This window comes from Carettochelys insculpta, chromosome 6 (assembly GCF_033958435.1).
Source record: "Carettochelys insculpta isolate YL-2023 chromosome 6, ASM3395843v1, whole genome shotgun sequence".
Classification (NCBI taxonomy): domain Eukaryota; kingdom Metazoa; phylum Chordata; order Testudines; family Carettochelyidae; genus Carettochelys; species Carettochelys insculpta.
In genome coordinates this window covers 21,822,418-21,834,600 of record NC_134142.1, presented here as the reverse complement: position 1 = coordinate 21,834,600, position 12,183 = coordinate 21,822,418, and the positions used below count along the sequence as shown (strand labels likewise).

Here is a 12,183-nt window from a genome sequence, read left to right as displayed (position 1 = left end):
GACGTGGGTGCTACACTGAAACTGCAATGAATCATTGCAACAGTTATGGTTCGCGGCGGCTAACAGACCCAAAACTATAGCCAGCCCCCAAAATTGTATCCGCCAAGGAAGACTTCCCCGGGGTGGCTAAAAGACCCCAAACTACAGCCAGGTTTGGACCTGCCAAAAAAGACCCTCAGAACAAGAATATTCGCTGCTGCAAGCCTTACTTTGAGAATTGTGGAAATTGTATAGCTACCACATTGCCTTCATTGGAACAGTTACAGCTTGAGGCAGCTAAAAGACCCCCAGCTACAGCCAGTACCCGAAAATCATGACCGCTGAGGGTCTGTGTCTACACGTGCCCCAAACTTCGAAATGGCCATGCAAATGGCCATTTCGAAGTTTACTAATGAAGCGCTGAAATGCATATTCAGTGCTTCATTAGCATGAGGGCGGCAGCGGTGCTTCGAAATTGACGCGCCTTGCCACCACGCGGCGCGTCCAGATGGGGCTCCTTTTCGAAAGGGCCCCGCCTACTTCGAAGTCCCCTTATTCCCATGAGCTCAAACTGAAACAGTCTCCCTGTTGCCTTATTCCTCCACACCCAAGAGCAGTGGACATGGAAAAGGCAGAGTGGAGAACTGTGGAGCACATACAGGACATGTCTGGAGGCCAATGAATCAGTTTAAACCTGGTGCTTCCTCACTACCTTTCATTGGGAATTTTAAATTTGAACAGAACGCTACACCCGTCAGGTTACTACGATACTACGATGTCAATATTATGTTGATTTTAGTGCTCCATAATTCGAGCTAATGGAATTTACAGTGAAGACAGGCACTTGGAAAAATCAGGCTAAATGACTTAGAATTGATATTATCTCATAGTGTAGACATAGCCTAAGACAGTACAGACAGTACATTAGCAATTTAAATCTGGTCAGTGTTAGACTAAAGTCCAAGCATTTAGCAAATCTCTAGCTCTGCCCCAAACAAACTTGGAAACACATTAATATTCTGCCAGAGCCCTGCTACCTGACACGGTATATATGAGATACAATGTCCAGTGATGGGTTCTAGACCAAACCAAATTGCTCCAATGCAAACATCCCATTAATTGAAAGGAAGTCTAGCCCAGTGTTTAGGGAACAAGCCATCACTAGGCAAGACCTAAGTTCAAATCACTGCTTTGGCACAGACTTCCTGTGAGACTTCGGGAAACTATTTAGGTTTCTCTCTTTCATTCTCCAGTGCAAAATATGGATACAAGCAAGTCCCTGCTTCACAGGGATCTTCTGAAGACAAATGCATGAAAGAGATGAGGCTTTCAGACACTATGGTAATAGAGGCCTTATAAGTGCTTAGCTAGACAAATTGCTACAGCCATAACCTTAAGGTAGTCTGACCCTGCTATCTCCACGCCCTTGGTTTCTCTGCTAAGATCAGAAGAGTTGTAACCATAATAGTAGGTTTTGGGATGTTGACACCTATCTAGTAGGAACTGAGCTGAGACCATCAGGTCCTTTGCAGGCTGACCTGGACTATGTGGGAGTTTTGTTTAATTTCAAAATACTTATCAATCCCAACATCCAATGGCATGGTCTGCGGTGGTTTCTCTTAGTAACATCTTACTTCTTACCTCATAGGTCTCTGTGTTTTTCCTCTCAAACAATGAAAAACTTGATTGTAAATGATCTAACAATTTGCCAAAATTACCGCAATCTTTTCTGAAGTGATCCTTCAATTCCACCTGAGAAACAGGAAATCACTGAGATCAATGGCAGGCCATTTAGCAACACCACAGAGCCGGTTTATAGGAAGCATTTTTGTTTGCTCCCTCCATTATTAGATGTGGAGTCATTCACATGCTGCAGCATTTTTCTTTTCATTCCTTTGTTTCAAGTGATAAGTACAATGATGAAAGCTGTGAATAATTAAAGCCCAAAATGAACTAAATGAACATGTTGCACCCCAGCACTGGGAGACCTCAGACTATGGAAGAGATAAGGTGTGGGAGATATCTTTTCTTGTACCAATGTTTGCTGGTGACAGAGACAAGATTTTGAGCTTACACAGAGCTCTCCTTCACCCCTAGGAATCTAAGAGTGTCACAGTAACTCCAAGCTGGGACAGATTGTTTAACATAAATAGTACAGGTCTAAAAAATATCAATTCATCACTCCTGAAGACAAAGCCATACATTGTCCCCAGGATCAGGATTGGAATATCTGCCTAACAGCACAAAAACATCATGAAGTGTGAGCACTGATCTTGGATACCTTGACTTTAGAAGTAATTGTCTGCAGAAGAAAGTCTCTGCTCAGTTCTTCTGTGCCATCTATAAATGTTTTCACTTTAGTGTCAGTGTCAGCACTAGCACTGTAGATGTAGGTTAGCTTCTGCCAAGCAGCTCTGTCAAATAAACACAAAAACACACAACAAAAAGTCACACAGGGCCATACTTTCAGGCCCTGGTCTCTTTTAAGGCCATATCCTACTCCCATTTCAGACAATGGGATTTCACGTGGTTAAAAAGTGTTCCATGCTTAATGACATCCCAGGATGGTGGGCTTAGGGCACAATCATTTGTGCATGTATTTTTGAATGCTCTCATCAATGTGTGCAAATTTATACAAAAAGTGCCACAGGTACATGCAAATCAAATGTAAATGTGATTTGTCAGTGCAAATTCTGTCATTTTTGCAAATGAGAGGACACAAAAAGGAGCACACAAACAGAATGCACGTGTAAGACAGCTTGCAGATAAATGAAGACATGCAGGGACCTGGTTTATATCTGGCACATAACAGATGCAAGTTGAATGGCACGGTACATTAAAAATGCCAAAACTTGCAAGCAAAAAACCCACACATACATAATCAGAGCATTTCTCAGGTCTGCATAAACATGCAAGTCCTAGGTGAACATGGTCACGTATCAGAAATTATCATTTTTATGTTTTGGAAAAGGTTAACGTGTAATTTTTATTTTCACATTTAAAAAAAAAAACTAAAGCCTAGGACAACAGTCAATGCTTTGTTAACAGACAGCAAAGCTAAAGGCCTCAAGCCTGAACAACGGTAGGTTAAAGCAAAAACTGTGCTAAGCAGCTTCTGCCCACAGAAATGCAGCAAGAGACAGAGCTGATAAGTCACAGGACGTAAAAGCACCCACAGCCAGGCACTTAAGCTGCGTCTACACGTGCACGCTACTTCGAAGTAGCGGCACCAACTTCGACGTTAGGCGGCGAGACATCGAAGTCGCTAACCTCATGAGGAGATAGGAATAGCGCCCTACTTCGACGTTCAACGTCGAAGTAGGGACCGTGTAGACGATCCGCGTCCCGCAACGTCGAAATTGCTGGGTCCTCCATGGCGGCCATCAGCTGGGGGGTTGAGAGATGCTCTCTCTCCAGCCCCTGCGGGGCTCTATGGTCACCGTGGGCAGCAGCCCTTAGCCCAGGGCTTCTGGCTGCTTCTGTGGCAGCTGGGGATCTATGCTGCAGGCACAGGGTCTGCAACCAGTTGTCAGCTCTGTGTATCTTGTGTTGTTTAGTGCAACTGTGTCTGGGAGGGGCCCTTTAAGGGAGCGGCTGGCTGTTGAGTCCGCCCTGTGACCCTGTCTGCAGCTGTGCCTGGCATCCCTATTTCGATGTGTGATACTTTGACGTGTAGATGTTCCCTCGCTGCGCCTATTTCGATGTTGGGCTGAGCAACGTCGAAGTTGAACATCGACGTTGCCGGCCCTGGAGGACGTGTAGACGTTATTCATCGAAATAGACTATTTCGATGTTGGCTGCACTTGTAGACGTAGCCTTAGTGATACACAAACACATCCTGCTTAGTACCACGCATTCCCTATACCTGTCCCATAGAAACCAGCTTAGCATCAGGCACCTTCCGACCCAAGTTCAGGAACAGGTCGTAATAACAGCATGATGGATGGTGTTGTTTTCATGGTACCACCATTATCCCCCAAGTTAATGGGTAGCTCTACTTAAATTAAGGGGTCTCAATGTATTACAAAGAGGGGGTTGTACCTGGATATGTAACCCATTTACACCTGTGTATAAAAGTGTGTGTAACGGGCTGGATCAAGCAACCTAGGGAATGATGGAGCCCCCTTGCTGTCAACTGAGTCGCATCCATTGTCACGGTATATGCATGTACCAATGTAAACTGGTGAGTCATATTGGAGACTCATGAGGCTGTTGGAGACCATATGTCAATGACAATAAACCTGGCTCCAGGGCCTTCATACTTCGCTTGATTTGTGGTTCTTGGGGGCTCCCCGAGGTCTGCAGTGCTGGCTAACTGGGAGTCTACACTGGTGTCCAAAGACAGGACACGCACGTGGCCAAAGTGATTAACATCAAAGGGAGCAGACTGGATGTCCGAGCACCATTCTGGTAGAGACGCCCAGCTACAGTAAGAAGTAGGGTGTTCCTATAGGGCTCAGTTCAGCAAATCATTAGGCTCTTGCTTCATTTTAGCCACAGTGAGGTAGCCATGTTAGTCTGTACCTCCACAAAACATGAAAGCAGTCCTGCAGCACTTTAAAGACTAACGAAATGTTTGATTAGGTGATGAGCTTCTGTGGGCCAGACCCGCTTATTAGATCAGAATTTCCAGATCTGAAGATGTGGATCTGTCCCACAAAAGCTCATCACCTAATCAATTATTTTGTTAGTCTTTAAAGTGCTACAGGACTGCTTTCTTGTTTTGCTTAATTTTAAGCACTCAAGTGGTCTCATTGACTTCAGTGGGAGCTAGGTGAGACCCATAAAGCAGAAAATTCACTTCACTTCACATGTCACCCTGGTCTGTTTTCTCACCTGAAAATGCAGCAGTTCTCAAGTATTTGCAAATTGCTGTGGATTACAGAAAAAGTGTCAAGCTGGAGAAGGCTTCGTGCTTCATTTTTATAGCTAGGTAAAAAAAATAATAATAAAGACACTTTTAAATAGAAGTTTCTGTAATACTTCTGACTGCATTACAGAACCAGCTAGCCTGGCAGTAAACAGATTAAAGATTCCATTATTACTTGGATTCTGAGCAGACACAGTTGTACTCTTTTTGGTGCTTTCTACAATAGGAAAAAGACACAATCCCAGCCCTAAGTAGCTGAGAGTGGGCAGAAAATGTTACTGTAATTAGACTCACAGGGGTAGCTGTAGTTTGTAGTTTCACAAAATACCCCAAGCAGTTCTGTAGCACCTTAAAGGAGGTTATTCCATTAAAGGATGTGTCCTTGTAATGGTTCTGGGGATTTTGTTGGTTTGTTTTTTTTAAATACTTGCTCCTTGTAGGTAACAAAGCAAAAGGGAGTTGCCTGAAACCCGGGGCACTTCCAGAAGCCTGGATGAGTAATCAGTGAAATCTGCTGACTGCACTTTGAGTCCCTAAACACCTCAGATATGTGCAACTCGTCTGTACTTAATTCTTTCCCTCTGCTAATTTAAAGGGACAGCGGACTTTAAAAGAAAAAAAAATCAGTCCTTTAAGAAAATATTTGCCTAAAAGAAGCTACAAGTACTACCCCCCTGCCCCCACCTGCACCTTCTGCCCAAGGCCCCACCCCTTATGAGGACCTGGATTCCCCACCTCACCCCACCCCTGCACACACACTTACCCAAGAACCTGGCACTTCTGTCAGCAACCCTGTCTATTGCCCACACCCAGCTTCTGACAAGCAGATGCTATGGACACCTGTCCTGTTTTTTAAATATTAACATTTGTTATACAAAGGGTGATCAGATATCCCATTTTTAAAGGGGCAGTCCCATATTTTAGCCCCTCTGCAGGTGTCCTGGCTTTTTTGTTAAAAAGGGCAAATTGTCTGATCTCTCCCCTCTGCACTCCCCCACAATCAGCACTGGCAGGTCCTGCTGCTGTCTGGATCTCTGCTCACCAGCCACTCACCTGCCAGTGGTAAGTAGGAGGGGTCCTATGGCTCACGATGGGAGTAGGAGTTCATGGCTGGTGGCAAAGCTGGATGGAGTGCATGCGGGGGAGCTGGCCACTCCCCCTGCCGGTCTGTCAGTGCAGCTCCTGCTTTGTTCTCACACCTCCCCGCCCCCATCCCATTTCTGGCTGGTACAGCCGTGAGCTACAGTAGCTGGTGAGCATGGATAGGCACCAGGTGGCAGGAAGTTACATGTCCCCTCTGCTGCCCACCCCTCAGCCCTATATGTGCTCCCCCTCTTGCTGTTCTCTCCATGCTTTGCCTCTTGCCTGCCATCCCCACTACTCCTCCATATCCCCCAACAGGATGTCCTGTTCCTAGTGCTGTGTGGAGAACCAGCCCTGGCCACAGTGCTCAGCTCACCAACAGCCTAGCCCAGGGGGACACAAAGTGAGGGGGAGGGCTCCCTTGATGGGGGCATGGCATTTCGTAAGCAGGGCACAGCACAATTGGCTGCTGGGTCTCAGGCTCACCTGTGCCATTAAAAATGTGCGCCATGTTATTGAAAGGTTGGGAACCACTGACTTATCTACACTCCATTTCCCCATCCCTCCACCGGCTGTCTAAGCCATGCAGCTTCATGAGTAGCGAAGCTGAAGTCGACATACTTACCATGGAGTCTTCCATGCTGTAAGGTTGGACTGGCTGCTCTCCTATCAACTCCAGCAACTCTTCTCATCCTGGTATAGTACTGGAGTCAACAGGAGAGTGCTGAGAGGTTGCTTCATCACGTCTAAGCAGACGTGTTAACTCAACCATTGGTGGATCAATCACTATAGCATAGTTCACTACATTCCACCATGTAGTGAAGGCAAGCCCTAAGAGTAGGAAAAGATTCCTCTCTCCTAGTAATTAGGAAAGAGAGCTAAAAAAAATCGTACTGGTAATTTAGTGAGACCCTTACTCTGAGCCCAAATCCTTTCAAATCAATGCAAGTTTTTCCCTTTACTTCAGCGATCATGGGGTGGAGCCTTCAGACCCTAGCACTGGTACATTTTTGTTACACAACACACCTGACCTGGGCACTATCAGGGTGTGAAATGTCCTGGTCTATCATTTTCCAGAATAAATGCTGAACCAACTACTTAAGAAAACCTAAAAAGTCCAGTGAAATAAAATCTCCAAGAAAGGGGATGAAAGTTGAGTCTGAGAGGACATTGTTCTACTCTCAAAGGCTACGTCTACACGTGCACACTGCATCGAAATAGCTTATTTCGATGTAGCAACATCGAAATAGTCTATTTCGATGAATAACGTCTACACGTCCTCCAGGGCTGGCAACGTCGACATTCAACTTTGACGTTGGGCAGCACCACATCGAAATAGGCCCTGCGAGGGAACATCTACACGCCAAAGTAGCACACATCGAAATAAGGGTGCCAGGAACAGCTGCAGACAGGGTCACAGGGCGGACTCAACAGCAAGCTGCTCCCTTAAAGGGCCCCTCCCAGACACAGTTGCACTAAACAACACAAGATCCACAGAGCCGACAACTGGTTGCAGACCCTGTGCATGCAGCATGGATCCCCAGCTGCAGCAGCAGCAGCCAGAAGCCCTGCGCTAAGGGCTGCTGCACACGGTGACCATAGAGCCCCGCAGGGGCTGGAGAGAGAGTGTCTCTCAACCCCTCAGCTGATGGCCACCATGGTGGACCCCGCTATTTTGATGTTGTGGGACGTGGATCGTCTACACGTGCCCTACTTCGACATTCAACTTCGAAGTAGGGCGCTATTCCCATCCCCTCATGAGGTTAGCGACTTCGACGTCTCACCGCCTAACGTCGATTTCAACTTCGAAATAGCGCCCAACACGTGTAGCCGTGACGGGCGCTATTTCGAAGTTGGCACCGCTACTTTGAAGTAGCGTGCACATGTAGACGCGGCCAAAGAGAACAGCCTCTGCTTTAGCAACTTGATGAAACTATGCTATCAAATGGGAACACAAATGGGGAATGGGGATACAACAGGAGGTTCAGACAAACAAAGAGTCATCAATAAGTTTGCTCACATTTCTTCTCTCTTTTACTGACCAAAGATCAATGCAGAAAAAGATGGGCCTCTTACCTGTCCAGAAATTGCAGAAGTTCTTCCAAACATATGGCTTCCACCTTGTCTCTTAAGGTGTCACTGATATGCTGGACTTCCTGTGCCCTCCCTGTTAACACCTGTCAATTTAAGTAGTGATAGAATAGTCTGAAATTATTCAAATTTTTTTAGGTGCATGTGAATTCTCACACCTCCTCCACCATCTTCTTAGGGAGTGATTTAGTTCCCAGTTTCAAAAATCCTCAGGGGAACAAAAACACTGCCTGCCTACGGTCTAGATTTGTACACCCAGATTCCCAGTGAATAGTATCTTACTCCACAAAGGTTTCTGCTGAAGTCAGAAGAACTCCCCATGCAGGAAGGACATTCAACATATGTCTACACTTACCATGAGATTGACCCATTGAGGGTCAATCTTCTGGAGTTCGATCTTGCACATCTGCACATTTTGCGTGAAATCGATCTCTCTGGGGTCTGCAGTCGACACCCCATATTCCTCCCCTCACAAGGAGTAAGGGAGGTCAACAGGAGAAACGCTCCCGTCAACCTCCCTCAGTGAAGCTAGACCTTACAGTTGACTGCAGATACATTGATTCCAGCTACGCAATTGCTATAGTTAGAAATGTGTCTCTTCAGTCGGCTGTCAGGTCTAGTATAAACCAAGCCTCAGTGCAAATAAGAGCAGCAGAATCTGGCACTGTGTTTGACCATTATTAGTAATACTGGCTGCAGGGACCAATTCATACATTTGCTATCTGTGAAAATAGTGTCATTTCTGTAGGGTTTGCCAGCAACTTTAGCACAACTTTGTACTTGAATGAATTTGACTATATAGAGAAATGCCCCTGTTGACCATAAAAAACTGCCACTGTAAAAACCTGTGCAGCCAGATGGTATTCGTGGGAAGAGATGCCTATTTCAGCTGACTGGAAGCAGTGAATAAGTGGGCTCTGTTACATGGCATAAGGCAATAAATAGGGTCCTGGCAATATGCTTATGCTACGTCCCCCCGATGCCACCCTTCAGTTTCAAATGTTCAGCCAAGCAGGGCCCTTAGGCTGCATCTATACTACGAGATAAATTCAAATTTAAAGCAATTAGCTCAATATTACCAGGTGACTGTTTTCACTGTAAACACCATTAGCTCAATTTAGGGAGCATTAATCTCGAGATTACAAAATCACAGTTACCTGATGGGTATAGCGTCAAGCTATGAATTGGCAAGTTCGATTAAAGGCCAGTGTGGAAGCACCACCTCCTAAAATTGAATTGATTAGCCTCCACAGGTGGTGTCCCCATCTATCCAACAAAGCTGTGCATGCTGCACCTGGCTCCCAGTTCCCTGCTACTAGCAGGAGCTGGAAACTGACCAGGCTTCTGAACTCTTGTGGTGGGGGCCAGGCACCCCATGGCTGGGCTGCTCGAGCCTCTGCAGGGCCAGGCACCCCACTACCAGGCTGTTCAAGACAGCGTGGGGCCAGGCACCCATGGGCAGGCACCCACCCTGCAGGCGTGCTTGGCCACCTGTGACCAGGCGCCCCAGCCAGTGGGCTCCAGCAGCTTTTCCACAAGAGCTGATGAGTAGCAGGGATTTGAGGTTTTTTTAACAGTTTTTTGGAGGGGTGGGAGTTTTTTGGGTATTTTGGGGGGGGGGGGAGTTGGGTTGGGACTGGGGTTGGGGGAGCCTGTGGGAAGGGGGAGTAAACCCTCACATGTAAGGAACTGTGGAGAAGAACGGACAGCCCTATTAGTCCATTAAATGGAGGGTTTACTGTACTAGCGGAAGCTGGGAAATTGACCAGGGCTGCTGCTCCTGGTTCAGAATGAGGGGCTGAGGGAACTGTGGGATAGGTTCCCACAATGCACTGCTGCAACAGTCAATGTTTGGTGATTTCAGTGTGGAAGCAATGTGTCGAATTTGTTGGGAGCCCGTGGAGAGTGAGGCTACCCAAAATCGAATTTAGAAAAACCGGCATTATAAAATCGATTTTAATGCATTGGAATTTATCTCATAGTGTAGACGTAGCCTTAGTTTCTTCCTGCCAGAAGGATGTAAGTCAGTCTCTGGATTGACTTGAACAGGTGATAGGCAACTTAACACTACCAGCTGCTCTGTCGAAACAGCCTTGCTGTTGAAAGGGACCAGGTGGAAAAAGGAGAGAGACAAAATAAAATCTTGTGCTCCACCAGTGAGCTGACTAGTGTCAGAGAGACGGATGATGACGCACAGAGTGGGATTTTCCATGCACTCACCACAGTAAATGTATCAGTTCAGCAAAAAAGGAGGAAGAAAACACATTCCCCTAATCTAAGCACAAGACGTGCTTTGTGTAAATGTCGATGGTCAGTTTACTTTTAGGTGTAAAGAAAGCATAATTGCAGAAGTCATATTTTCATGATCTCACATATGTAATGCTGTGCATGATCTTCACTATCATACTTATACACCTAAGTGCCAATGTTCCCTCTAATCTTTTCTAGCCCTGTCAGGATTTTTTCCATCTGTGTGCAGAATACATTTTTCTAAGTGCACTGAGAAACATGGGACAGCTCATTATTCTTCCTTCAAACAAAAGAGAAAAAACCGCGCTGCCAGTGACACAGCGACAGCTGAAGTCGGTAGGACTGGAGGGGTGTACCGGAGCAGACTTGAGCCTAGATCTGTAAAATTAGAGTAGAGCAAATGCTGAGGATCTTGTGTATAATGACTTGCATCTACAAAGGGCATCAACTGTGGTTTACCTGAATGATTGCACTGTCTGTGTAGGGTTTTCTCCCAGTGGTCACGAATTCTCTGAGTTCTCCTCTTACTTCCTTCTGGAGATAACAAAGTTAAAATACAAATATTTAGTGTGCAACCCAATATGAAATCTGTTAGTGTAGGGAATGTGGCAGAAGGAATGCAGTGCTGCTGAAGGCTGGGAGGAATGAGTCTCCCAGAGGTCATCTGCATGAGAATGCAAAAGGTGTGCATGTGTGACACCTTTTCAGGCAAAGCCTAATGGGTAGCAAGTAAGCTATGAGATTTGGTCTATTGTAAACATGTAGTTGTAAAATCACAATTTAAGCTGACACTTAATGCGGGAGTTGTGAGATCTCACCAATGCTCTGGGTTGTTGTGGGGGACAGGGCAGTCGCCTTAGCTGTGTAAGACATTGATTACACAGGGCTCCCTGGTTTAAAGCATTGTGAGGGAGAAGGGGAGGGGTACTGGTTAAGCCAGTTTGCTGAGTGCCTTAGCTCTGCCTATGCCTTGGCCATATAGCTATAAGCCTGGCTTGATTAACCCTCCCCACCTGTTGAAAGATAGAGCTGGATACTAGGGTGTTTGCAAAACCCCACACTAGAGATACCAAGAGCTGAAATCACAGAGTGACAGCTGAGGCCACACAGAGCTGAAATCACTAGGTTCTGCCTTAGGGCAGTCCCAAGCAGTGGGGTTAGGACTGGCGGACAACAGCAGGTGGCTGGTAGGAGCGGCGATGGCGGGCGGCCGGTAGGAGCGGTGGTAGATGAGGGTGACTGGTGGGCGGCCGGTAGGAGCGGCGGCAGACGACGGCGACTGGCAGACTGCTGGTGACAGCAAGGGGAGGCTACAGACAAATGGACGGCTAGTATTGCCCTGGTGATGTATCTGTGGGCTTTGAGTTTGGGACTGCACCGCAGAGGGTACACCCTGTAACTGTGTGTGTGTGGAAAAGGGCCAAGAGCCCCAGCAAGAGACTGGGTTCTACTGCATATGGGGATGGTATCTGGGTAAAAGGGGTTTTGTCTCTTCTGTGCTGAGATATACTGCATCTGTCGCTGTAACCTTGTGGTAGGTTACAGTCATTAAACAAGCCATTTCTATCTCAGACTCTGTGCTTGCGAGGGCGGGGAGAACTGCCTTAGAGGCACCCAGCACGGGGGTGAAATTGTCCCAGGCCACGGGGTGGGGGCTTGAGCCAGTTGGTTGTATCCTTGATAGGAAAACCCCACAAGAGTTGAACCCGGCCCTTCTGGCAGGCATCTGGCGTTAACAGAAGGGTTACATTAGGTTTCCCCACCTCACCTCACATTTGTGCATTGGAAGATCTTCTGCCTTTGTGTTATGCTCACTTTCAAGTCCTATCTAACCCAAGCAAACATCGTGCAGATGCCTTATGGGATGCTGGCCAAACACTTGGCAAGTTTGTTATTCTGAATACACTATG

General features: G+C 46.6%; 1 protein-coding gene across 1 annotated transcript in view; it reads right to left on the bottom strand.

The window, feature by feature from the left end:
- The window catches only part of LOC142015270 (exocyst complex component 3-like), a 35,703-nt gene that overhangs the window by 7,141 nt on the left and 16,379 nt on the right, over positions 1–12,183 (bottom strand). The window contains exons 4-8 of the mRNA XM_074998704.1: positions 10,733–10,807; positions 8,009–8,109; positions 4,816–4,908; positions 2,261–2,393; positions 1,621–1,731 (exon numbers count right to left, since the gene is read on the bottom strand). Of these exons, the coding sequence (XP_074854805.1) occupies positions 1,621–1,731; positions 2,261–2,393; positions 4,816–4,908; positions 8,009–8,109; positions 10,733–10,807 (513 nt within the window). The remainder of the gene's footprint in view (positions 1–1,620; positions 1,732–2,260; positions 2,394–4,815; positions 4,909–8,008; positions 8,110–10,732; positions 10,808–12,183) is intronic.